The 23,917-nt window shown below is 45.9% G+C and overlaps 1 protein-coding gene across 1 annotated transcript in view; it reads left to right on the top strand.

The window, feature by feature from the left end:
• The first annotated feature begins 2,145 nt into the window (after positions 1 to 2,145).
• The window catches only part of EVL (Enah/Vasp-like), a 151,854-nt gene continuing 130,082 nt past the window's right edge, over positions 2,146 to 23,917 (top strand). The window contains exon 1 of the mRNA XM_086708822.1: positions 2,146 to 2,402. Within this exon, the coding sequence (XP_086564948.1) occupies positions 2,398 to 2,402 (5 nt within the window). The 5' untranslated portion in view covers positions 2,146 to 2,397. The remainder of the gene's footprint in view (positions 2,403 to 23,917) is intronic.

Raw genomic sequence — 23,917 nt, 5'->3', positions numbered from 1 at the left:
AGGTCCTTTCCGGCATCAATATTCTCTGGTCCTCCTTTCTTTATTGTTCCAGAATACTGAGAGTTAGCAGGAAAGGTTGGCAGGGGGTGTGTGCCCCTCACCTTTGGTGCCAATGTTCTACAGTAAATCCACTATCAACATGGCCCCGTGAACTTTTTCCAGTTACAGGATAGTAACAGCCTGTCAGACTCTAAAGCGGCAGGGAGGTCTGAATGGGCCACGTGCTTCACTAAACCAAGTGGAGGGCGCCTGGGTGGCTCAGTCAGTCAAGCGTCCAACTCTTGATTTCAATTCAGGTCATGATCATGTGGTTTGTGAGAACGAGCCTCAAGTCAGACCTTGCACTGACAGTGTGGATCCTGCTTGGGATTCCCTCTCTACCTCTCTCTGCCGCCCCCCCCCCCCCCAATAAATCAATAGACTTAAAAAAATAAAATAAACCAAACTGGGAACAAACAGGCCAATATCCCAAGGGGCAGGGGTGGTGTTCTCTCACAGCAGATACACACTGACCAAGGGTCATGCTGCCTCTAATCTCCAGGTGCCCTGGGGCTTGTCCATTTTAGTAATTTTTACTTGTCTAACAAGTCTCTTCTGTAGCAGAGAGCCAGCCTTGAAGAAAAGGACAAATAAGGTTAGAAGGAGTGGAAACCTTCTGGACCTGTTAATCGGCATGTAGGGGGCCAACAAGTCTTTTTGAGCCTGAAGACTCCAGCTCAAACAAATAGAAAGTGAAAATTTGGCAACCAGTCAGTAAGGAACTCCTGATGAGTGGATGGCGGGGGCGGGGCAGGGGTTGGGAAGGGAAGAAGCACCTAGAGACCCACCTGCAACCAAGGAGAAGCAGGTTCAAGCCCAGTAAAGTAGAATGAATGGGCGCTGGGATTTTGACTCAGAAAAACCTTGGCTTGGGGACTGGCTCCACCACTTCCGTATGATACCTTGGGCAAAACCACGCAATTCACAAGGACTCTCCGTCTGGACCGGGAGTAAAACAGCGACCCTTCACAGCCCTCCTACCAAATGCCAGACTCCTCCAAACACTTGATATGCTTTCGTTTCGACCCAATTTTAAAGAAGGTAGATATGATTTTGATGTTACTGTGACAGACAGGAAAGGGAGCATTAGTGGCAATGCCGAGGAAGCACGACGAACTGTGTCCACTTGGGTACGGGGAATGGAACCCCGAAGGTTTCCAGCCAGCAATGAGGATCGGTAACCTTTCGGAAGGATGAGAATTTAACAACCGAGAAAACCTGGAGCACCTATTTCGTGCTGTATGGCCGATGTGATTTTTCACAGGCTGTGGTTTTTGGGGTGCCTGATGGGACTAGGGGAGGTCCCCCAGGGGCTGATATAATCCCAAAGCTACGACTCCCGGTCCCAGACCTGGCTAGTTACAAAAAGAGGGTTCTGTGGTGGGTGACCTCGACGTCCCTCGGATCCCTGTCCGAGCAGGTGGGGCGCACCGCAGGGGTAGCTGGAATCCTCGGGCCACCGGGCACGGTCGCCAGCGCCCTAAGCCACCCCTGTGGATGTCGGGGGCGCCCCGTGAGGGGTGGGGCTCTGCGCTCCAGGTGCCCGCCTAGCATCCCGCCCCGCCCATGGCTCCGCTCCACCCTCAAGGCTCCGCCCCTCACTGGTCGCCCTCCGTTCTAACCCCGCCCCCCGCGCCTCGTCCTTCCCCTGAAGCCCCGTCCCCTACAGCCCAGTCCCCCGAAGCCCCGCCCCGCCCCTCGCTCTTCGTCCTTCCGAAGAAGCCCCGCCCCCTCTCAGCTCCGCCCCGCCCCTTGCAGTTCCGCCCCGCCTCTCCGAGCCCCGCGTTTAGCGCTCCCGGAGGCGCGGGCGGTGGGGCCCCGCGCCTTTTGTGTCGGGCTCGGGCCGCCGCGCGCGCGCGCGCTCTCCCCCTCGGCGGCCGGGGGCGGAGGGACGCACCGCGCGCGCACTCTCCTCGGCCGGCGGAGGGACGCCCCCTCAGTCTCGGCTCGCGGCGCACCTCGGCCGCGCGCGCCGCCCCCCCCCCCTCCCCCCCCGCCTACCCCTCCGCGGACCCCGAGCCGCCCGCGCCCGCCCGGGCCGGCGCCCCGAGTCTCGGCGGGGCGCGCGCACGCCCCCTCCCCTCCTCGGCCCGCCCTGCCCCCGGCGGCGCGCGCACACGCCGGCCCGGGCACGCGCCCGCCAAGATGGCAGGGGCCGGGGCCCAGCTGTCAGGCGCCGCCGCCGCAGCCCGTCCCCGCAGCTAGCGGCCCGGACGCCCGCCCCGAGAAGATGCGCCCCCGCTGCCCCCCGCAGCCCAGCGAGACGCGGAGCCGCCGCGCCCGGGGCCGGCTCCCCCGCTAACGCCCCGCGCCCCGCGCCGCGCCCCCCGGCCCCGCGCGCCCGCCCTGGCAGCGACAATGAGGTGAGTCGGGCGGGGCGGCGCGGCGGGGAGAGGACCCGGCGGGCGGCGGCGGGGCAGCCTCGGGAGCGGCGTGGGGGCGTCGAGGACGGCGGGCGGGGCGGGGGCGACGGCGGGGGCGGCGTGCGGAGGGGGCGGGGGGCACCTGCGGGGCCAGGGGGGCGGGCGCTCGGCCTCCTCTCCCGGGCGGGCCCCCTGGGCGCCCCCTCCCCATCCCCGGCCGCGCTCCTGGGCGGGGCGGTCGTGTCCTTCACCCACCCCCCTCCTTCGGCCCCTTTCCCTGTCTTCTCCCGGAAAGTGCAGGACCCCAAACCACCCCTCCCTGATGTACCACCCAGCCAGGGCTGTGCTGGGTGTCAGGCCGAGAACTGGAACACTGCCGGCGCCCACGAGCCCGGAATTCCTTCTCCCGAGGTAACCCAGCCCCGACTTGTAGGGGTCATCACTTCCTTGCCGTTTTTTTCTGTGTAATTTTACCTTCTGAGCACAGATCGTGTACCACCTCTGGCGTCTGTAGTTTCATCTTGCTTGTTTCGTGAACTTGACGTAAACGAAACAATACCGTACACGTTCTTTTGTGTCTGGCTTCCTTCACTCAAGTTGTTGAGATTGCTGACCTGTAGATTTCTGTTGCGTGACTGTACCACAGTTTATCCATTGCACTGTTGGGAGACGTTTCGATTATTTCTACCTTTTGGCTATTACGAATACTCTTGTATGTTTCCCCGTGCACTCATTTCTGTTGGGTATATACCTGGCAGTGGAATTTTTAGGTCAAGAAATACGCAGCTCTTCAAATTTAATAAATACCGAGTTTCCAAAGGGGTTGACCAATCTACAGTCGTACCAGCAAGTGTATGGGAGTTCTTGAGCTCCACATCCTTGCTTGTCAGCACTGGGTATTGTCGGTCTTAAACTTTAGCCATCCTGGTGGGTCTGAAGTGGTATCCTGTTGTGGTTTTAAATCGTAGTTTCCTGCGAGCTGATGAGGGTGAACATCTTTTCATGTTTATTTGGAATCCTTTTTTACGATGGGCCTGTTCAGATGTTTTGCCCAGTTTTCTTTGGGGCTTACATGTCTTTTCTCCCCTAATTTGTAATTATTTTCCAAAGTCAAGAAGATAGTTTCTTACAACATCTTGCAGAAATCTTAGGATTTTGCGTTTCAAATTAAGATCTACAGGCCACTTGGAATTTGTTTTTGTGTAACTTTGTGCATGTGTGTGTGTGTGTGTGTGTGTGTAACTTGTGGAATTGATTTGCTTCTGGAAAAGGGACTAATTTCATTTTAATAGCACCGTTTATTCAGCACTGATTATCAGAAAAGGCATCCTTTCCCCATAGCTCTTCAGTGGCTTCTTTGTCACCTTCCAGTCTTCCATTTGGGGCCATTCTTCACCTGAAAAATACTCTTTAGTATCCTTTAATGTAGGTCTGGGGTGACAGATTCTTACAGTGTGTGTTTGCAAATGTTATTATTTACCTGCATTAAAAAAAAAAAGCCAGCTTGATTGAGATACAATTCACACACCATAAAATGTGCTCATTTAAAATATACAGTTCAGGGGCACCTGGGTGGCTTAGTCAGTTAAGCATCTGATTCTTGATTTTGTCTCAGGTCATGATCGCACAGTTCATGAGATTGACCCCAAGTCACGCTCTGCATTCGTGCCTAGCCTGCTTGGGATTCTCTTTCATGCGCACGCTCTCTCTCTCTCTCAAAATAAATAAATAAACTTAAAAAAAATAAAGTATACAGTTCAGGAGTTTTTGGTATTTTCACAGAGTTCCACAACTATTACCACAATCTAATTTTATTTATTTTTTAATGTTTATTTTTGAGAGTGCAGGAGAGGGGCGAGGGGGGGAGGGACAGAGAGAGAGAGAGGGACAGAAGAGCCAAAGCGGGCTCTGTACCAACAATAGTTAGCCCGATGCGGGACTCGAACCCACGAACCAAGAGATCTTGACCTGAGCCAAAGCCAGAGGCTCAATCAGCTGAGTCACCCATGCACCCTGGCCACAATCCAATTTTAGAACATTTTCCTCCATCGCGAAGGGTCTTCTCAGTACTTACAGAATTCTTGGTTTGCCATTGTTTCCTTTTAGCATTTCAAATCTATTTCATTATTTCTGACTTGGATTGTTTCTGTTGTGAAGCCACATGTCAGTCTGTCATTCCTTTGAAAGTAGTCTTTTTCTCTGGATACTTTTAAAATGTTCTCTTTGTCTTTGGTTTCTCATTGCTGTCCCTGGTATGATTTTTTTTTTAATTATAATAGGGGTGCTTAGGGCTTCTTGAACCTGTGGCCCAGCATCTTTCTTTAGTTTTGGAAGCTATCAGCCATTAGTACTTCAAATATTGCTTCTGCCCCATTCTGTCTCACCTTTCTTTCTGGAACTGTAGTTAATACATGTTAGATCATTCACTGGATATTCTGCCTCTTAATCTTTCTTCTGTATTTCCTTTCTGACAGTCTGTCCTTCATTCTGGATATCTCCTCACTTATCTTTTTTTTCTGTAAATGATCTATTAAACCTATCAATTGAGGTTTTGTTTTTTTTTTTTTTTTTTTTTTACACCCAATATGGGGCCAAACTCATGACCCTGAGATCAAGAGTCACATGCTCTACTGACCTAGACAGGTGGGTACCCCTCAGTTGAGTTTTTCATTTCAGTTCTGTATTTTTTGATTCTTTAATTTGCATTTGCTTTGCTTTTTATAGTTTACCATTATCTGCCAAAATTATCGATCTTGTCTTTTGGATATGGTGTGCATAATTATCTTAAAGCTTGTCTGATTATGGCACTATATGTGAGTCATTTCCAATGTCTGTTTTCTCTTGGTTTTCATTCATTCTGTCTTATCTCTTTATGTGCCTAGTTTTTGTTGTTTTCTTTTTTTAATTTTGTGCTGGATATTGAATTTGCATAATTGTTTGTAGAAATAATTTGAGATCTAAGATGACATTTTCCTCTGCCAGAGATTAATTCACATTTGCTTTTGTCAGGCAAATGGGGTGCTTAGGATCTGGAGTCACTTCAGTGCCATATCAGAGATTGAGCTGTTTCTTTTTTATTTTTTTTATTGTTGATTATTTTTGAGAGAGAGAGACAGACACACAGACACTGGGAGCAAGCAGGGAAGGGGCGGAGAGAGAGGGAGACACAGAAACGGAAGCAGGCTCCAGGCTCTGAGCTGTCAGCACAGAGCCCGACGCAGGGCTTGAACCCATGAACCATGAGATCATGACCTGAGCTGAAGTCTGACGCTCAACACACTGAGCCACCCACGTGCCCCCTAACATTCCCTTTAGAATTGGCAAACACCCCTACAGAAAAGTAGCCCTAAATACTGAGCTCGCTTCCCTGAGTCTCTGATGTGTCTTCTTCCCTCAGGCCTCCAAGCAGATATTTAGTGTATTTTTTCTCTGCGTTTCTGGTTCTCTTTAGCTGGAGATTGTTCTAACTTACTTGGTCCCCGGTTACTGGCAGTAAAAGCCCCTCATGCATGCACGTTAGGGGTAGTTTGAGTCAGTATTCAGTTCTGCAGGAAATTTAAGCTATAGCAGGCTCCAGAAGCTGGAGAGAATAACAGCTATTTTCTTATAGCTGTCAACTATGTTAGATTGTCATGGTTTCTGAAATGCTCTTAGAATCAAGATAATCTTAAGAATATATTTTTATTTCCTTTGAATATATAATTAATTGAAAAAATTGTAGTTAAGTTCAGATCATTACTATGATGCAAAGGATTTTGGAAGCAGATGCTTTCTTCTCATTTGTCCATGTTTCTTCCTTTCTCCTGTTTTGATTTCCTTGTTTATTTGGTAAAAATTACCCTTTATCTGCTCCTCTTGAATAGAACATTTAATCTTTTGATCAACAATAGCATACTAGCCTTCTCTGACCCTGTTCTTTTGGATCAACTGTAAAAAGGCACGGCTATAGGAATGGAAGTTTGTAAGTGGCTTTTCCAAAATGAGGCATTCGGTTATTCTTTTTCTTTAAGTTGTTTGTTTTTTACACAGATTTTTCAAAATGCTGCTGACACTTGGGGCGCCTAGGTGGCTCAGTCGGTTGAGCGTCTGATTTCAGCTCAGGTCAAGATCTCACGGTCTGTGAGTTCGAGCCCTGCATCGGGCCCTGTGCAGACAGCTCAGAGCCCGGAGCCTGCTTTGGATTCCGCATCCTCCTCTCTCTCTCTGCCCCTCCCCTGCTCATGCTCTGTCTCTCTCTCTGTCAAAAATAAACATTAAAAAAAATTTTTTTTAATGCTGCTGACAGTTTACCATGGTTCTCTGTCACCGGCTGTTTATAGTTAAGCACTGATTTACGTATGTTGACATGTACCTCAAGGATGTGGCTTTTGCAGAAGGCCTAAATGAGGTCTGTTCCTTACCTTCCTTGTCAACTCAGACAAATGATTGGGATAGTTATAAACAACCTGGTTCATCCATGAAAAACACTTGGCTTTTTGTTCAATCCTGAGTTTTTTTTCAGTGGGCATAACACATGATTTTTCTTGCTAGATAACCTCACGGGAGTGTAGAGATGTGATCTGTTCATAAAGGTCTGCAATGTAGTTTCCAAACCATCCCTTTTAAGAAGTGTCTAGGGGCACCTGGGTGGCTTAGTCGGTTAAGCGTCGGACTCTTGATTTCAGCTCAGGTCGTGATCTCACTGCCTGCAGGGTTCAAGCCCTGCTTCAGGCTCTACGCTGACAGCATGGAGCCTGCTTGGGATTCTCTCTCTCCCTCTCTCTGCCCACCCCCTCAAAGTAAATAAAACACATTTAAAAAATCTTTTTAAAAAAGTTTCTAAGGTATAGGGCTGGATTCTCATGAATAAACTGAACATTTGAGGCACGTATTTTTCACATATTTTAGGGGAAAAGTCCTGTTGAATCAAATTCCTTGGATAATTAAGGCTGTACCTGAGTGATTTTTTAAATTTTATTTTATAGGGTATTGCCTGAATTCTCCCCTTTTCCTAACAGACCTTATGTATTTTCATGTCTTAATTCAGAGTCAGTTTTTGAGGGCTTAATGTTGCCTGGTGTTGGATTATATGGGTAAGTGGGTGAAAAGAACCAGATCTTCCCTCCCAGTAGTCCCTGTCCCTAAATGATTTCTAGACATTTACTAGATTCATTCTGTATCCTTTTCTACTTACAACCAACCAACCGACCCCCCCCAACAGACTACTGTATTTCTCTTTATATACTTTAGTCATTTATCTGTTGAGTCATTTATCTGAATATTTTCCCTATCTGCCTTTTATTTTTATACATATATACATGTATATATATATATATATATATACATGCACACATATAAGATTAAGATTTTTATGTCAAGAAGTCATTTTCTTCATGGCTTTTCTGTCATTTCTTATATTTAAGAAATCGTTCTTCTAGAAGTTTGATAAGTATTTAAGTTGTTTTTCTGTTTTATATGTAAAATCTAAAAAAAGTCATCCTTCAAATTGTCTGGAATATGGGGTGACGATCAAGATTACTTTTTTTTCAAAATCACTGATTATATACTTGACTCTATCAGTAGATACATGGCAGAGATGTCAGGAATGTTTTCTAAGTGGATGGCGGTACTGACCTGTGGATCTCAACATTGTCTTCGGGGGTGTCTGTTGCAGCCAGTAACTCCTGGAGGAGGACCACCCACGGTCCCAACAGGGCCAGCCTTGTGTACGTAAGGCATGGCCGGTCTGGCATCCTGCGGGTCTGGTTTTGTACCAAGGAACCACCTCATCTGGGCCAGGGGCACTTGATCAATCTTGGAGTTATACGGAGTGCAGTGCGGTTATAGGGCACAGTGCAAGATACACAGGCACGAACAGAGTCCTTATTAATCACTGTTGGCCTGCACTAGCTCACACATTTGGGTCCAAGTACATTTCTGAATGCAGTGCTGCAGAAGGGGGGCAGGAGAGCATTTCTCCAAGTCATTGCAAGTCATGTCAGGGAGACCAGCTATATGTGGGGGTATTTTCTGTGTATTTTCCTAGGATCTCCTCTGTTGCTCTGTTTGCCAGTTTTTAGGCCAGTGCCACTAACTTACTGACGTTGTAGATGGTTTTGTTTTTATTTTGAGTTGTACTTTTGATGAAAGTTTTAATGTCAATAATTTGGCAAAGAATACACAGCAGTTTGGAAACCTGTTTCAGAAAATATTCATTCAAGCCAGCCATATTCCAGTGTTCTTTGTGTGAGACATGTATGGAAATGGTTCTGTTAGCTTTCACTAGTGATTTCCCAAGCTGATGACGTCACCATGAATCCCAGTGGCTTTTATTTTATTTTCTGTTACTCTATTTTCTTTCATTGTAAATTCAAGTTAACGAACAGTGTAATATTCGTTTCAAGTGCACAGTTGAGTGATTCAGCACTTCCATACAATGCCTGGTGCTCATCACAAGTGTGCTCCTTAATCCCCATCACCTGTTTATCCCCTCTTCCCACACTCCTCCCCTTTGGTAACCACCAATGTGCTATCCCTAGTTAAGAGTCTGTTTCTTGGGGAGTGCCTGGGTGGCTCCATAGGTTAGGCGTCCCGATTTCGGCTGAGGTCACGATCTCGAGGTTCGTGAGTTGGAGCCCCACATGGGGCTCTGTGCTGACAGCTCGGAGCCTGGAGCCTGCTTCAGATTCTGTGTCTCCCTCTCTGTCCGCCCCTCCCCTGCTTACGCTCTGACTCTCTGTCTCCCTCTCTCTCTCTCAAAACTAAGTAAACACTAAAAAAAGAAAAGAATCTGTTTCTTGGTTTGCCTCTCTCTCTCTTTTCCCCTTTGTTTTATTTCTCAAATTCTACATCTGAGTGAAATCATATGGGATTTGTCTTCCTCTGACTTATTTCACTTAGCATAACATTCTCTAGCTCCATCCATGTTGTTGCAAGTGCCAGGATTTCACTCCTTTTTATGGCTGAGTAATACTCCATTTAATATATGTACGGTATCTTTATCCATTCATCAGTCAGTGGACATTTGGGCTGTTTCCATAATTTGGCTGTTGTAGATAGTGCTGCTATAAACATCGGGGTGCATGTATCCCTTTGAATTAGTGTTTTTGTATTCTTTGGGTAAATACCTAGTAGTGCAATTGCTAGGTTGTAGGGTAGTTCTATTTTTAACTTTTTGAGGAACCTCCATACTGTTTTCCAGAGTGGCTGCACCAGTTCGCATTCCCACCAACAGTGCACGAGAGTTCCCCTTTCTCTGCGTCCTCACCAACGCTCGTTTCTCGTGTTGTTGATTTTAGCCATTCTGACAGGTGTGAGGTGATAACTCACTGTAGTTTTGATTTGTGTTTCTCTGATGATGTGTGATGTTGAGCATCTTTTCACGTGTCTGTTGGCCATCTGTATGTCTTCTTTGGAAAAGTGTCTTTTCGTGTCTACTGCCTGTTTTTTGTTAATTTTTTTTTAATGTTTATTTATTTTTGAGAGAGAGAGATAGAGCTCAAGTGGGGAGACGCAGAGAGAGAGGGAGACGCAGAATCCAAAGCAGGCTCCAGGCTCCAGCTGTCAGCACAGAGCCTGACGTGGGGCTTGAACCCACGAACCATGAGATCATGACCTGAGTCAGATGTTTAACTGACTGAGCCACTCAGGTGCCCCTGCCTGTTTTTTAGTTGGATTATTTGTTTTTTGGGTGTTGAGTTTTATAAGTTATTTGTATATTTTGGGTATGAACTCTTTATCAGATATGTCATCTGCAAATCTCTTCTTCCATTCTGTAGGTTCCCTTTAATTTTGTTGATTATTTCCTTTGCTGTGCAGAAACTTTAAATTTTGATGAAGTCCCAATAGTTTATTTTTGCTTTTGTCTCCCTTGCCTCCAGTGATGATTCTAGTAAGAAGTTGCTACAGCCGAGGTCAAAGAGGTTACTGCCTGTGTTCTCCTCTATTTTGATGGTTTCCTGCCTCCCATTTAGGTCTTTAATCCATTTTGAGTTTACTTTTGTGTACAGTGTAAGAAAGTGGTCCAGGCTCATTGTTCTGCATGTTGCTGTCCAGTTTTCCCAGCATCATTTGTTGAAGAAACTGTCTTTTTCCCCGTTGGATAGTCTTTCCTGCTTTGTTGAAGATTAATTGACCGTATAGTTGTGGGTTGACAATGATTTTTAATATGAGCGACATCATCCTTTTGTTAAAGTACTGTCATTTTGAATTTTGCTGGTTTGGTAGTTTTGTTTGTGTCTAGTTTCATCAATATCATAGATTTAACCTTAGATTTGTAATTGTACATAAATAAGCCGCAGGAAAATAAACCAGTTTCCCTTTAAAGGGAATCCATATACCACCCAAATTTGAACTTTGTAGTAGATTATAAGCTTGACGATGACTCTGAGTTGTTAAGTGACTGTCATAAGTGCTATAGTGACGTGCGAATGGAAAGTTCCTCCCCCTGACATTGGTGTGGGGATGGGAAGGTCCCCTGAGCAAACAATTCTAAGTAGAGGTTTTCTCTTTCCTACCCCAAAAGAAGATCCTCATAGAAACAATTTCTAGTGGAAATTTTCTCTTTCTTTTTGAAAAAATAACTTCTTCCTGATTTAAACGGTACATATTACACGTGGAGAATTTGAAAACAGGAAAGTAGAGAGGACAGACAGTACAAACCAGCATTGATCCTACTGTCCAGGGAAGAAAACCACATTAAACGTGGGCTGTAGTTCCTTTATGTGTTTAAGAGAACATTTTCACAAAATTGATACTGTACTGTGTATTTATTTTGGATAGTTTACATTTAACATGTATGAGTTACCCCCTCGTTAAATATTCTTTGAAAATATTTTAAAAACCTGAATAATATCATATGGTATGCCATAATTTATTTATTAGTACCCAATTTGGGGACAGTTAGCTTGATTTTAGGATTTCATCATTGTAAACAACACAATGGTAAATGTCTGCACAAAATTCTTGGGGTACACCTTTGGTTATTTCCTTAAGATAAATTAGTAAAATGGCATTATTTACTGGCATCAGAGGGTATACACATTTTTAAGGCTATTGATACACATCAGAATGTTAATTTTAAAAAAGAGAAAAGAGGGGCGCCTGGGTGGCTCAGTCGGTTAAGCGGCCGACTTCGGCTCAGGTCATGATTTCGCAGTCCGTGAGTTCGAGCCCCGCGTCAGGCTCTGTGCTGACAGCTCAGAGCCTGGAGCCTGTTTCAGATTCTGTGTCTCCCTCTCTCTGTCTCTCTCTGTCTCAAAAATAAATAAACGTTAAAAAAAAAATTTAAAAAAAAAGAGAAAAGAAAGAGGTAAAGCTAATGAAAGGAAGTTTAATCCTGTCCTTAGCTTGGAGATTCCCTCCAAAAAGCCAAGGCCTAGAAAAACAATCAGAAGTAAACGGTGTGGTTCCATGGGCTGACCAGTGGGGGGAGCCCTGTTCCTGAGTCCTCTCATAGCTGCTGGGTCTAAAGGTGGACTGTGTCTTTGTCTTCGAGGCTGTGTGAAAGACATCTCAGTTTGGGGTTAATATCAGAATATGAATAAACTCTCTTAAAAACTGTTGTGATACGCCACATTTTGCCCCCTGTATTCCAAGCACCCTGGGTTTATAGAGTCAGATCTGTTTCTGCCCTAGAGCCACTCCTTAACCTGACTGAGCAAATTCCTTAACCCTCATAAGCCTCAATTTTTCTCCCATATATAATGAGAATAATTCCACTTCCTGCAGAGGGTTTTGTGAGGACCTAATGAAAATGCAGAAGTTCTTAGCCTATGGTGTTCAACAAACATTAGTTATCTACCTCCCCACTGCAATTTGTTATGTCTACAAGAAGAGAAACCCTGAAACCATCTGGAACAATTCTGATTTCAAATATTCTGTCCTTTGTCAATCACTGTACAACTCATCTACCATCAGCGGTCGTTTTTTGGTTCAGAAGCCACAGTTGCTATTGATGCTTCAACTTCTCTAAAAGTTATAAATGATGCAGAAGAGAACCGTTAAAATAAAGACAACAAGGAGGCAGGTTGTTTTGGGGAAGAAGAGGTCACCATACCAGAAAATTCATATTAAGAAATAGTTACTACAGTTGAGCACGTTTAGCTGTGAGATTCACAGAAGCCGTGGCAGAAAGGGCAGCACGAGCCGATGCGTGCCTGTCGTGCTGGAGTAGCACCGACACGCCTTTGTAGAGCTCTAAAGACCTTTTCTGGGGATCTTAGAGACAGTGGACAGCTTACCTTACGAGTGTGCTTTTGGAAGCCTCTTACACACCTCCTCCAGTCCTTTCTCCCTTGTGATAGCTTGACCTGGGGCCCTTCTGTAAAAGCTTCTGGAACCTGTAAACAGTCTCTGGCTTCTGCCCTCCACTGGGCTCTCTTTGTGCAGCTGTGTCTGTTGCTCTGCTCTTTTTTCCTCTGTTCTCTCTCAAAGGATGCTAAATCAGAAAAGATCTGACAGACTAACTCACCAGTGGACCAAAGTCTACTTCCTTTTCCCTTTCACCTTGCTAACTTCCAAGCCTTCAAATCCTAGTTTATTTTTTTAAAGTTTATTTATTTTGAGAGAGAGAGAGAGAGAGAGAGAGAGAGAGCACACTTGTGTGTGGGAGGGGCAGAGAGAAGGAGAGACACAATTCCAAGCAGGCTCCATGCTGTCAGCACAGAGCCCGATGTGGGGCTTGAACTCGTGAATTGTGAGATCATGACCTGAGCCGTGATCAAGAGTCAGATGCTTTACGGACTGAGCCATCCAGGTGCCCCCAAATCTTAGTTTAAACACCACTTCCTCCAGGAGTGAATCCTTGACCTCTCTCCTGGCCAAGGGCCCTTTCTTGCTATTTGCCTCTGTGGCATCCCATATTTCCTTTTCCATAACTCTTTCTATTTTTAATTACTTACATTTTTTTCTCTTATGTTTCATAAAGGATTATGCTTATTTTGATCTCGGTTGGATCCCTGGAGCCTAGCACTGTGCCTGGCACTTGGTAAATGCTTGATAAATATTGATGTGGCCATCAAGACCTTAAACGGATAGGAAAATCATGACATTCATTCCAGCTTGCCCTGAGTCCTTCCAAGAACAACATTCCAGGCAGCCACCCCCAAACCGTAGAAGCTGGCATCCAAATGAGAGCTGTTTTGTTATGTGAATAATGAATTAGTGCATTGCTGGGGTGACAGTGCGTTAGTCTGTTGTTTCCATACTGCTGCGGTGGGACATATTTATCTGTTGATGTGTGGAAGGATTTTTTGTCCCGTTATTTCTTTGTAAGGACATTATGGACTGTAACTCTTAGTGTTCTGGATGTTTCTCAATCTTTGCTGTGCCTGGGAGACGCTTGTGTGTGTTCTTCCAAAATGCAGATCCCATTGCCAGAGATGGAGGGATCCTTTCTCAAAATCTTTTTTTTCTTTCTATTAATGGACTTTATATTTTAGAACAAGTTCAGATTTACAGAAAAATTGAGCAGATAATACAGAGAGTTCCCATATGCCCTACACACATATATACAATTTCTCCCTCTGTTATTAACATCTTACATTTTGGGGACATTTGTTACACTCAATGAGTGAATATTGATATTCTTATTAGCCAAAGTCCACTCGTCAAGTTTCCTTGTTTTTACCTTGTGTCCTTTTTCTGTTCCAGGGTCCCATCCAGGACACCACATTACATTTTGTTGTTATACCTGCTTAACTCCTCTTGGCTGTGATAGTTTTCCAAACCTTCCTTATTTTTGATGACCTTGACTATTTTGAGGAATATTAGTTAGGATTGTAGGATGGCCCCTCTGATGGAATTTGTCTCGTGTTTTTCTCGCGATTAGAGTGAGTGGGGTTGTCAGCTCTGGGGAGGAAGGTGACAGAGATACGGTGCCCTTTTCATCACTTCATATAGAGGGTACCTACTAGCAACATGATTTATGACTGTTGATGTTGACCTTGGCCACCTGGCTGATGTAGTGTTTGTCGGGTAGCATCCTTGTAAAGTTCCTCTCTTGGTCCCTTTTTTAAGAAAGTTACTTACTATTCACGGCCCGCAATTAAGGAGTAGAGAGTTCCGCTGCTTCTCCTGATGTGTGCTTTTTAAATATTAATAATTAAGTATTTTTATACACATTAGAAAAACAGTGCATCCCATCCGTGGTATCCTAACCGGGTTCCCCAGAAGGCTGCGTCTGAGGCAAAGGCCGTGTGAGAGGAGCTTTGGAGGGAGTGTCCCCTCTGGGGGCCGGAAGAAGGACAGGGCAGTGCAGTGGAAGGAGGAAGAGCCAGGACCGGCATTCGGTCCTGATGAGGCCATTGCTCTAGGCCGCCCAGGACTCATACTTGTGGGGAGAAAGGGAGCAGTGCATACCCAGCAGCTGCCGTCCTCCTTTGACAGAGGATTGCCCCGGGGGCCTTCGTCGCCCTGCACCTGGAGGTGTTCCCCTGGAGGGCCCCTGTGGCAGCCGCTGGAGCAGGGACCCGGAGGCAGGTCGGTGGTGGCGGGGAATCAGAAACAGGTGAAGCAGGAGTGGAAGTGGTCCGGAAGACATGCCCCCTGCACGGGGTTTTGTGAATATTATTACTACATAGGAGGTAAATCAATTTCACTGTTTTAATCTCCTCGTTCATTGCTTCTTGATTTTCAGTCATTGCGGAAAGCTTCCTATACTTCCAGGTTGACTTTGCCTGTGTTTTTCTAGTACTTGTATAATTTCTTTTCTTTTTGTTGTGCCCAGATGTTTTAACCTCCGACCCATTTGTGATGCCATATACGGTTTGAGGGATGGATCCAATTTTATCCGTTTCTGTCTGGTTTTTCAGTTATCCCAGTGCCACTTATTAAAAGTTCTGTTTTCTCCCACTGTTTTGAGATGCCTCCAATTGTTTTTGAGATGCCGTCTTTTGTCGTATTTAACTAATCTGACCTATTTCTCAATTTTCTGTTACATTTCATTGGTCTATATTTATTCATGTGCCAATATTTTTAATTCAGGAGACTTTATTTTATTTACTTATTTTTGAGAGACAGAGAGAGAGCACAAGTGGGGGAGGGACAGAGAGACTGAGACACAGAATCTGAAGCAGGCTCCAGGCTCTGGGCTGTCAGCACAGAGCCCAACATGGGACTTGAACTTACAAGCTGTGAGATCATGACCTGAGCCAAAGTCGGATGCTTAACCGACTGAGCCACCCAGGAGTCCCTAGTTAAAGAGGCTTTATAATAGGTGTTAATATTTAGTAGGGCTAGTACTCTCATGTTGTTCTAGTGAGTTGATTTTAAGGTTTTTGTTTTTTTTTTCTTGAGAGAGAGCGCCCATCCAAGCAAGCGGGGGAGGGGCAGAGAGAGAGAATCCCTCAGGCTCCATGCTATGAGCATGGAGCCCAGTGTGGGGCTTGAACCCACAAAACATGAGATCATCACCTGAGCTGAAACCAAGGGTCAGACCCTTAACTCAGGTGCCCCTCATGCGTTGGTTTTAAAGAAAAAGATTATGTAATAGCACTCATATTAAATAGACATGACAAAAATCACGAGTGACCAGAGTTTGGGAAATAGTACTTTAACCCCAAGGAACAAATCTGGAATGGCATGGTTCAGGCATCTGTGTGCCCCTTGGGGAGAATTCTCATTTATCACATGATGCATGTGGCTTTTGAATATGAATCCAAGAGATAATGAGTGAGGCTAGAGGTCCCTTACAGGCAATATGACTTTTCCGAGTAGGATTGTTAGCATGTTAAGGTAACCCCTACCCTTAGTCATCCGCCCCCCAAATTACTGATGAAACCACAAGCTGTTTTGGAGGATTTTGACCTGTTAAAAATACTCATTTGTAAAACTGTAGAAAGAGATCCTCTAAGTCTCAGGGTTTTTAACTCTCACTGGGTATCAGAAATACTTGAAAAGACCCTCTTCCCTACCTCTCCTCCTGTGCTGGGGCCCTACCTGAGAGATTCTGTCAATCTGGAGTAAGGTGGTTGTGTTGTTTTATCGTTAAAACAATAAATTAGATTTTTATTATTATTAAATGTGCACCCATAGTTGAGAACTAGTGACCTAGTCCCAAGGTCAGGAGCAAGGCTGGTTTTTTTTTTGGCATTGTAGCAGACCTAGCAGTGGACCCAAAACACAGTAAGTAAATGATATGTGAGTCCCTCCTTTCTCAGATGAGAAAACAGACCCCAGAGGTCACTTGCCTGGGGCTCACAAGGGCATGAGGCGCAGGTGTGGTGTTTTTGGTTTTTTTCCCACTCTCCTCTGTCCGCATCGTCCCCTTTACTTACGGGCAGAAGTGGGCAAGAGCACTTGCTGTCTTGACTCCTGTGTCGTCCAGTGTCGTCTTCTCGACCCTAGCTCCCCCTGCTTGGAACAGCAGAAAGTATAGCGCAGGGGTGAGCCTGAGACTCTGTGGTAGGATCACTGGGCTGTGTCAGCCAGTGTTCAGGGCCAGCCCGCCGGGGGGGGGGGGGGGGGGGGGGGGAGGGTGGGAGAGGAGGAGGGGAGAAGGGGCAAGGACGCGGCGAAGTGCTGGCAAAGTGCGTTTCCCGTGCACCTGCTGTGTGCCACGCTCTGAGCCTTCGAGGTCACAGCTATCTCCGTTTTGGGCGGGAGCTTCACACCTTCGATCCCAGCCATAAAGTAGTCAGATTTTCGATTACAATGCATGATGACATTACTTCTGATTAATGCTTTATTTTAATTAGGATGTCTGGTTTTCTGTTAGTCAACAGTAATTCCAAATCTGTTTTCCCACAGCCCAGATTGCTTCCTTCAGTCTTGATTTGGGGTAGTCCCCTGGGAAAGACTCAAATTTCAAAACTGGTTCAGTTTTAAACAGAGGTTGTGTTAAATTTGTTGGATTTGGGGGTTCTTCCGGCAGTGGTTTTTCAGGTTGTTTGGGCTAACCCAACTGAGAACAGGAGAAGGTGAAAAGTTAAGGAAGAAACCCCATTGAACACGTGGGAGGGCGACCAGGCGGAAGGATTTGCAGAGGCGGGATTCAGGATGGGATAGACGGGCAAGCCTGACATTTGGCACCATCTGTCCGCTTGACACGTTGCTGAGACCGCTGAAATGGTCACCTGCGACGATGATTGGAGCATTAGGCAGATTCACGGAGCTCGGGAGGTACAGATTGGTGTCGGAGCTGGCCAAGGGTGTGGAACCCTAGTAAACGTGCCAGGGTTTCCTCCGGGCTCTGCTTAGGGACAAGGGTGAACCAGAGAGACACCGGCCTCTCAGAAACTGGAGGGTATCGCAGTACCTGATGATTTTCAGATGACCTGGGGTTGTTCGTACCCCCGACCTACCTGTCTGTTTAGAAGCAAGAGTAAATCCTCTCTGGAGGAGTCTTGGGTTATCGGCAAGATTTCATGTCAGAAACGATTGGATCTTTGAGAAGAAAAAACATAGCCCCAAAGCAAGAGAAAACAGACAGTTGGAATAGACACATCATCTGACTTGGATTTTAAAAGACCTGAGAGTAGTACGTTTAAGGAAATAAGGTGGGTTGTACCTTTCCCTGTTCATCGTGGCCACCCCACCCCAGCTCGGAGGCTGACTCAACTCCACACGAGGGCGTTTCTGATTTGACTGTGGTGAGCAGGTGTGTCTGCTTCTTGCCCTCACATGTGTTTGTATGGTTGTAAACATCTGCTTAATCCCATCCTGGGTAGCTTTAAGGTTGGGACAAGAGAGGAATTGGAATGGTGACCTGTGAGTGAGAAGAGCCCCTGAAGGTCACTTTGGATCTTACTGTGCTGTTATCATTGAGAGACGTGGACATTGTGATGGAGTTAGGCAGGGTAAACACTCGTGGATGTAATTTTACACAATAAAGGTGGTGTTAATTTTTTTTTTTTTTAATTTTTTTTTTCAACATTTATTTATTTTTGCGACAGAGAGAGACAGAGCATGAACGGGGGAGGGGCAGAGAGAGAGGGAGACACAGAATCGGAAACAGGCTCCAGGCTCTGAGCCATCAGCCCAGAGCCTGACGCGGGGCTCGAACTCACAGACCACGAGATCGTGACCTGGCTGAAGTTGGATGCTTAACCGACTGCGCCACCCAGGCGCCCCAAATATTTAACATAAATATAATCTCAGTGAATGTGCATTCTTTAAAAATACCTGTTTTTAAGTGTTTATTTTTGAGAGAGAGAGAGAGAGAGAGTGCACAAGCAGGGGAGGAGTGAAGAGAGAGGAGGAGACACAGAATCCAAAGCAGGCTCCAGGCTCTGAGCTGTCAGCACAGAGCCCCAATGTGGGGCTTGAACTCACAGACCATGAGATCATGTCCTGAGCCAAAGTCAGATGCTTAACTGACTGAGTCACTCAGACACCCCAAAAAATATTTTTTAAAAGATGTTTATTTGTTTATTTTTTTTGAGAGGGGGAGAAAGAGAGAGACAGAGCACACACACACAAACAGCGTAGGGGCAGAGAGAGAGGGAGACAGAGAATCCTGAAGCAGGCTCCAGGCTCCGAGCTGTCAGCACAGAGCCCAACACGGGGCTCAAACCCATGAACCATGAGATCATGACCTGAGCTGAAGTCAGATGCTTAACTGACTGAGCCACCCAGGTGCCCCCAAAAATACTTTTAAACTTTAAATTTACTCTAGTTAATGTGAATCTTTATTTACTTATTTATTTACTTATTTATTGAGAGAGAGGGAGGGAGGGAGAGCACGCACACCCAGACGAGGGGCAGAGAGAGGAGGAGAGAGAGAATCCCAAGTAGGCTCTGCACTGTCAGCACAGAGCCCGACACAGGGCTCGATCTCAGAACCGTGAGATCATGACCTGAGCCAAAATCAGGAGTTGGACACTTAACTGACTCAGTCACCCAGGCATCCTGTAAATATGAATTTTTTTAAACTGTGGACTTCTTTGTAGTATAACTACATGACTATTCCTTATTTATCTGTTTTCATGTGTCACATCTGCTTAAATTTTTACTCGAAAGATATATATTGAGCACCTACCACATGCAAGGCAGTGGGCCAGGGCCAAGACTACAGACCCCAGCAAGAGCTGGCCCTTAGAGAGACGTAGCCAAGAAGGGGGGTTGCGCCTGAGATGAAAGTGCCAGAGAAGACGTGTGAGTTCGTATTTTTATTTATTTTTGTTTTGCATTTGCAGTGGGCTAGTCGAGGGGGTGTTCCGTTCTGGTTCTTCCCTCTTGGACCTCTTTGAACGGATTCATTTTCTTCTCGTTAGCTCCTCAGTTGCTTGAAGACCGTGGTCTTCAGAAAGTCCTGCCTTTGTTTAAATGTTTGTTTATGTTTGAGAGCGAGAGAGTGCACAGGGGAAGGGCAGAGAGAGGGGACACAGAGGATCCTACATGGTCTCCGCGCTGACAGCACAGAGCCCGACGTGGGGCTCGAGCTCACGAACCGTGAGATCACGACCTGAGCTGAAGTCAGACGCTCAACTGACTGGGCCACCCAGGCGCCCCAGGTCTTGTCTTATCTCAATTAAATGTCCTCCGTTCTTCCAGTTTTTCATGATGTGTCTCTAACTAGCAGTATCCCTTTTGAGGTCCTTCCTTCCACTGAGCCCTGATGCGCTGGATCCCTCTTAGCAATGTAAACATGTAAATCCTCTCGCTGGTGTGATCACAGGCCCTGGCGCACAGATGAAGCCCTTTACACAGAATGGGAGCGCAGCACACCTTGGAGACTGCGTGCCTGTAGACAGATCAGACGTGCCGCTGGCACCACTCGCTTGTGCCAGCTGAGATTTCTGAGCAGCGTTAAGGTACTGTTGATAAACACTTCTTTGCTGGGAAGGAGGAGAACGCTTGCCTCAGTATGTGTCACTACATGAAATAGAACCGTAAGTGACGTGCTGAGTCAGAGACAGAGTCCCAGATAGAAGGGCAGCACTGGAAAGACAAACCGGCCGGTCCCTCGCAGGAGCAAAGAGCCACGTGCCTCAGAGTGTCCGAGGCCGCGGTGCTGAGATGCAAGACGGTGCGCCACGCGGATGGCTGATCACTCACCACGGATTCCTGGAGCGGACTGTGCTCAGCCCTGGGCTGGGGGTGGAACACCTGGCTTTCTGCACGTGCGGCTCGGTCCCAAGGACACGGAGCACAGGTCCCTAGGGTTCGGCTCGTCTAAAACCGGACTCGCTGTCGCTAAATTTATGAGCAGTTGGGTTTTGGAAAAAAATGGCAAAATCCAATGGGGGGGGGGGAGTAGCCTTTTCAACAAATGGGGGGACAAACGAACCTCCACAAACAGCAGAATGAAGTTGAGCCTCCACCGCACTCCATGTACAAAGTTAACTCAGATTATGAACTTCAGGAGAAGAACTAAAAGTTTAAAACTCTTACAGGAGAAAATGGGAGTGAATCTTCATGGCTTGGGGTTAGGAGGAGTTTCTTTTTTTTTAAATTAAAAAAAATATTTTTAATGTTTATTTTTGAGAGAGAGAGAGACAGAAACAGCATGACTGGAGGAGGGGCAGAGAGAGAGGGGGACACAGAATCCCAAGCAGGTTCCAGGCTTTGAGCCGTCAGCACAGAGCCCGACACGGGGCTCGAACCCACGAACTGTGAGATCGTGACCCGAGCCCAAGTCAGACCTTTAAGTGACTGAGCCACCCAGGCGCCCCTAGGCAGTGGTTTCTCAGACATGACACCAGAACACCCACCATGAAAGAAAAAAAGAAATGACACCAAAACACAAATGACAAATCACATTTCATCAAAATTAAAAGCTTGTGTGCTGCGTGCAAACTACACTATCAAGAAAGTGACAGAACTGTTCCCAGCATGGGAGGGAATATTTGCAGATCCTGTATCTGATAAGGGACTTCTATCTAAAATATATAAATAACTCTTATGACTTAATAATAAAAGAGACAACCTAATTTATTTATTTATAATTTATTTATGCTTATTTAGTTTGAGAGAGAGTAGAAGCAGGCGAGGGCCAGAGAGAGGGAGAGAGAGAATCCCAAGCAGGCTCCACAGTGTCCATGCGGAGGCTGATGTGGGGCTCGAACTTGCAAGGAGATCATGACCTGAGCTGAGATCGAGAGTCGGACACTTGACCGACTGAGCCACCTAGACGCCTCACAAACAACCCAATTTAAAAATGGGCAGGAGATTTAAATGGATGCTTCTCCAAGGAAGATACACAAATGGCCAATAGGCACATGAAAAGGTGTTCAGCATCCTTAGACGTGAGGAAATGCAGAGCAGAGCCCCAGTGAGACATCACTTCACCACCACTGGGTGGGCTAGCATAAAAGCATGGGAACAAAGGTTGGTGAGCACGCACACGACCGTGCGCACGGAGTGAGGGGCTATGTGGATACATCTGCAGGAGCCCTTGTCCATTGCTGGGGACAACGTAAAAGGGTGCAGCAGCTTTGGGAAACAGTTTGGCGGGTCCTCAAATATTACACCCCTGAGTTACCATATGTCTCAGCATTTCCACTCCTAGGCATGTACCCAAGAGAAAATAAAATCTAGGTTTACTCAAAACTTCTACGTGAATGTTCATCACAGTACTATTCACAACAGCGGCTCCAGCCCGGCTGTCTGTGTGCTGTGACCGCACAGACAAGACGCGGTGTAGCCACATGCTGGAATATTACTCGGCAGCAAAAAGGAGCGAGGTACTGGTACAGACATAACGTGGGTGAACCTTGAAAACATGACGCCGAGTAAATGAAACCAGTCAGTAAGCCAGTCACTTGGCCAAATGGGCCACACAGGCACCCCCATTTTTTTAATTTTTAAGTAATCTCTATACCCAGTGTGGGGCTCGAACTCACACCCCCAAGATTAAGAGTCGCACACTCTACTGACTGAGCCAGCCAGCGGCCCCAGTACCTCCCAAATTTTGATTGCATTGATGGTCACACCACTTTGTAAATAACTAAAAAAAAAAAATCATTGAATTGTATCTTTAAGTGGGTTAATGTCATGGAATAAAAATCTGATTCTCAGTAAATCTGTTTTTTTTTTTTAACTTGTTTTATTTTTCATTTTTTTAAATTTACATCCAAATTAGCTAGCATATAGTGCAACAAGGATTTCAGGAGCAGATTCCTTAGTGCCCCTTACCCATTTAGCCCATCCCCCCCTCCCACAACCCCTCCAGTAACCCTCAGTTTGTTCTCCATATTTAAGTCTCTTATGTTTTGTCCCCTTCCCTGTTTTTATATTATTTTTATTTCCCTTCCCTTATGTTCATCTGTTTTGTCTCTTAAAGTCCTCATGAGTGAACTCATGATTTTTGTCTTTCTCTGACTAATTTCACATAGCATAATACCCTCCAGTTCCATCCATGTAGTTGCAAATGGCAAGATTTCATTCTTTTTGATTGCTGAGTAATACTCCGTTGTATATATATACCACATCTTCTTTATCCATTCATCCATTGATGGACATTTGGGCTCTTTCCATACTTTGGCTATTGTCGATAGGGCTGCTATTAACATGGGGGGGGTGTGTGTCCCTTCAAAACAGCACACCCGTATCCCTTGGATAAATGCCTAGGAGTGCAATTGCTGGGTGGTAGGGTAGTTCTATTTTTAGTTTTTTGAGGAACCTCCATACTGTTTTCCAGAGTGGCTGCACCAGCTTGCATTCTCATCGGTAAATCTGTTTTTTTAAACTGAACTCACTGCTTTCCTTCCCTCCATGAGATACACACTGGTGACACACAGTAGAAACCTGGTGGCTCGATGGAGTCATTCACTTCCCTCCCGCTGCATCCAGGCGGCCATGTCACCATTTTTTCCTGCTAAGGAAAATCTCTCTTGTCTGTCCCCTTCTCCAGAGCCATGATACTGAATCAAATCAGATCTTCATCCTGTTCAAATGCTGTATAATTACATTCCACGTTTGTTCTTTACCTCTGAAAAAGTCTCTCTGGACTTGGTTAAATTGATAATAACTAAATCTGAGTTAATATTCTCTTCCCAAGTTTCATTAGCTTATTGTGATGTCTTTCTGGATGAAGTCATGACTCCTTAGCAGGGTATGTAGTCTCGTGTGAACTGGACTCTCTCTGCCTCTTCAGGCTAATTTCCTCCGTTCTCCTTATAAGGAATCTGCCCTCACATGTTCTTTGCTTAGGGTAACCCTCTAGATCGTAACGATAACCCTCTTGATGGTAACGCCATGTTACAAGCGATCAGTAGCCACATGTGGCTGGTGGCTGCCACGTTGGACAGCACAGAGTGCAGAACTTCCACATTGTATCGTAAGCCCTTAGTGAATATTTTCCGAAGGAATGAATGTATCATAGCTGTTATATCTACAACAGGCATTCACCTGACTTGTGCCTTCATACTTTCAGTGGTAAAGTGCTCCCTGGGTCATGAGGCAGCACGTTGGATTCCTGAATCATCCCTAGGTATTTCATCCTCCTCCTTGTTATACTTGGCTGGTATTTGCTTCTCTAAAGTTTCTACTGCTTGGTTCAAGTTTTGTATCATCCAAAACAGCACCCACATTATTAGACCATGGCAGTCGTTTCCTCAAAGTGTGTTCTGCCCTGAGTAAACACTTTGCCCACT

The sequence above is a fragment of the Puma concolor genome, chromosome B3 (genome assembly GCF_028749965.1).
Source record: "Puma concolor isolate L17-30 chromosome B3, mPumCon1.1.hap2, whole genome shotgun sequence".
NCBI lineage: Eukaryota > Metazoa > Chordata > Mammalia > Carnivora > Felidae > Puma > Puma concolor.
Note: the sequence above shows the minus strand (reverse complement) of the source record. Positions and strands in the feature narration are given on the sequence as shown.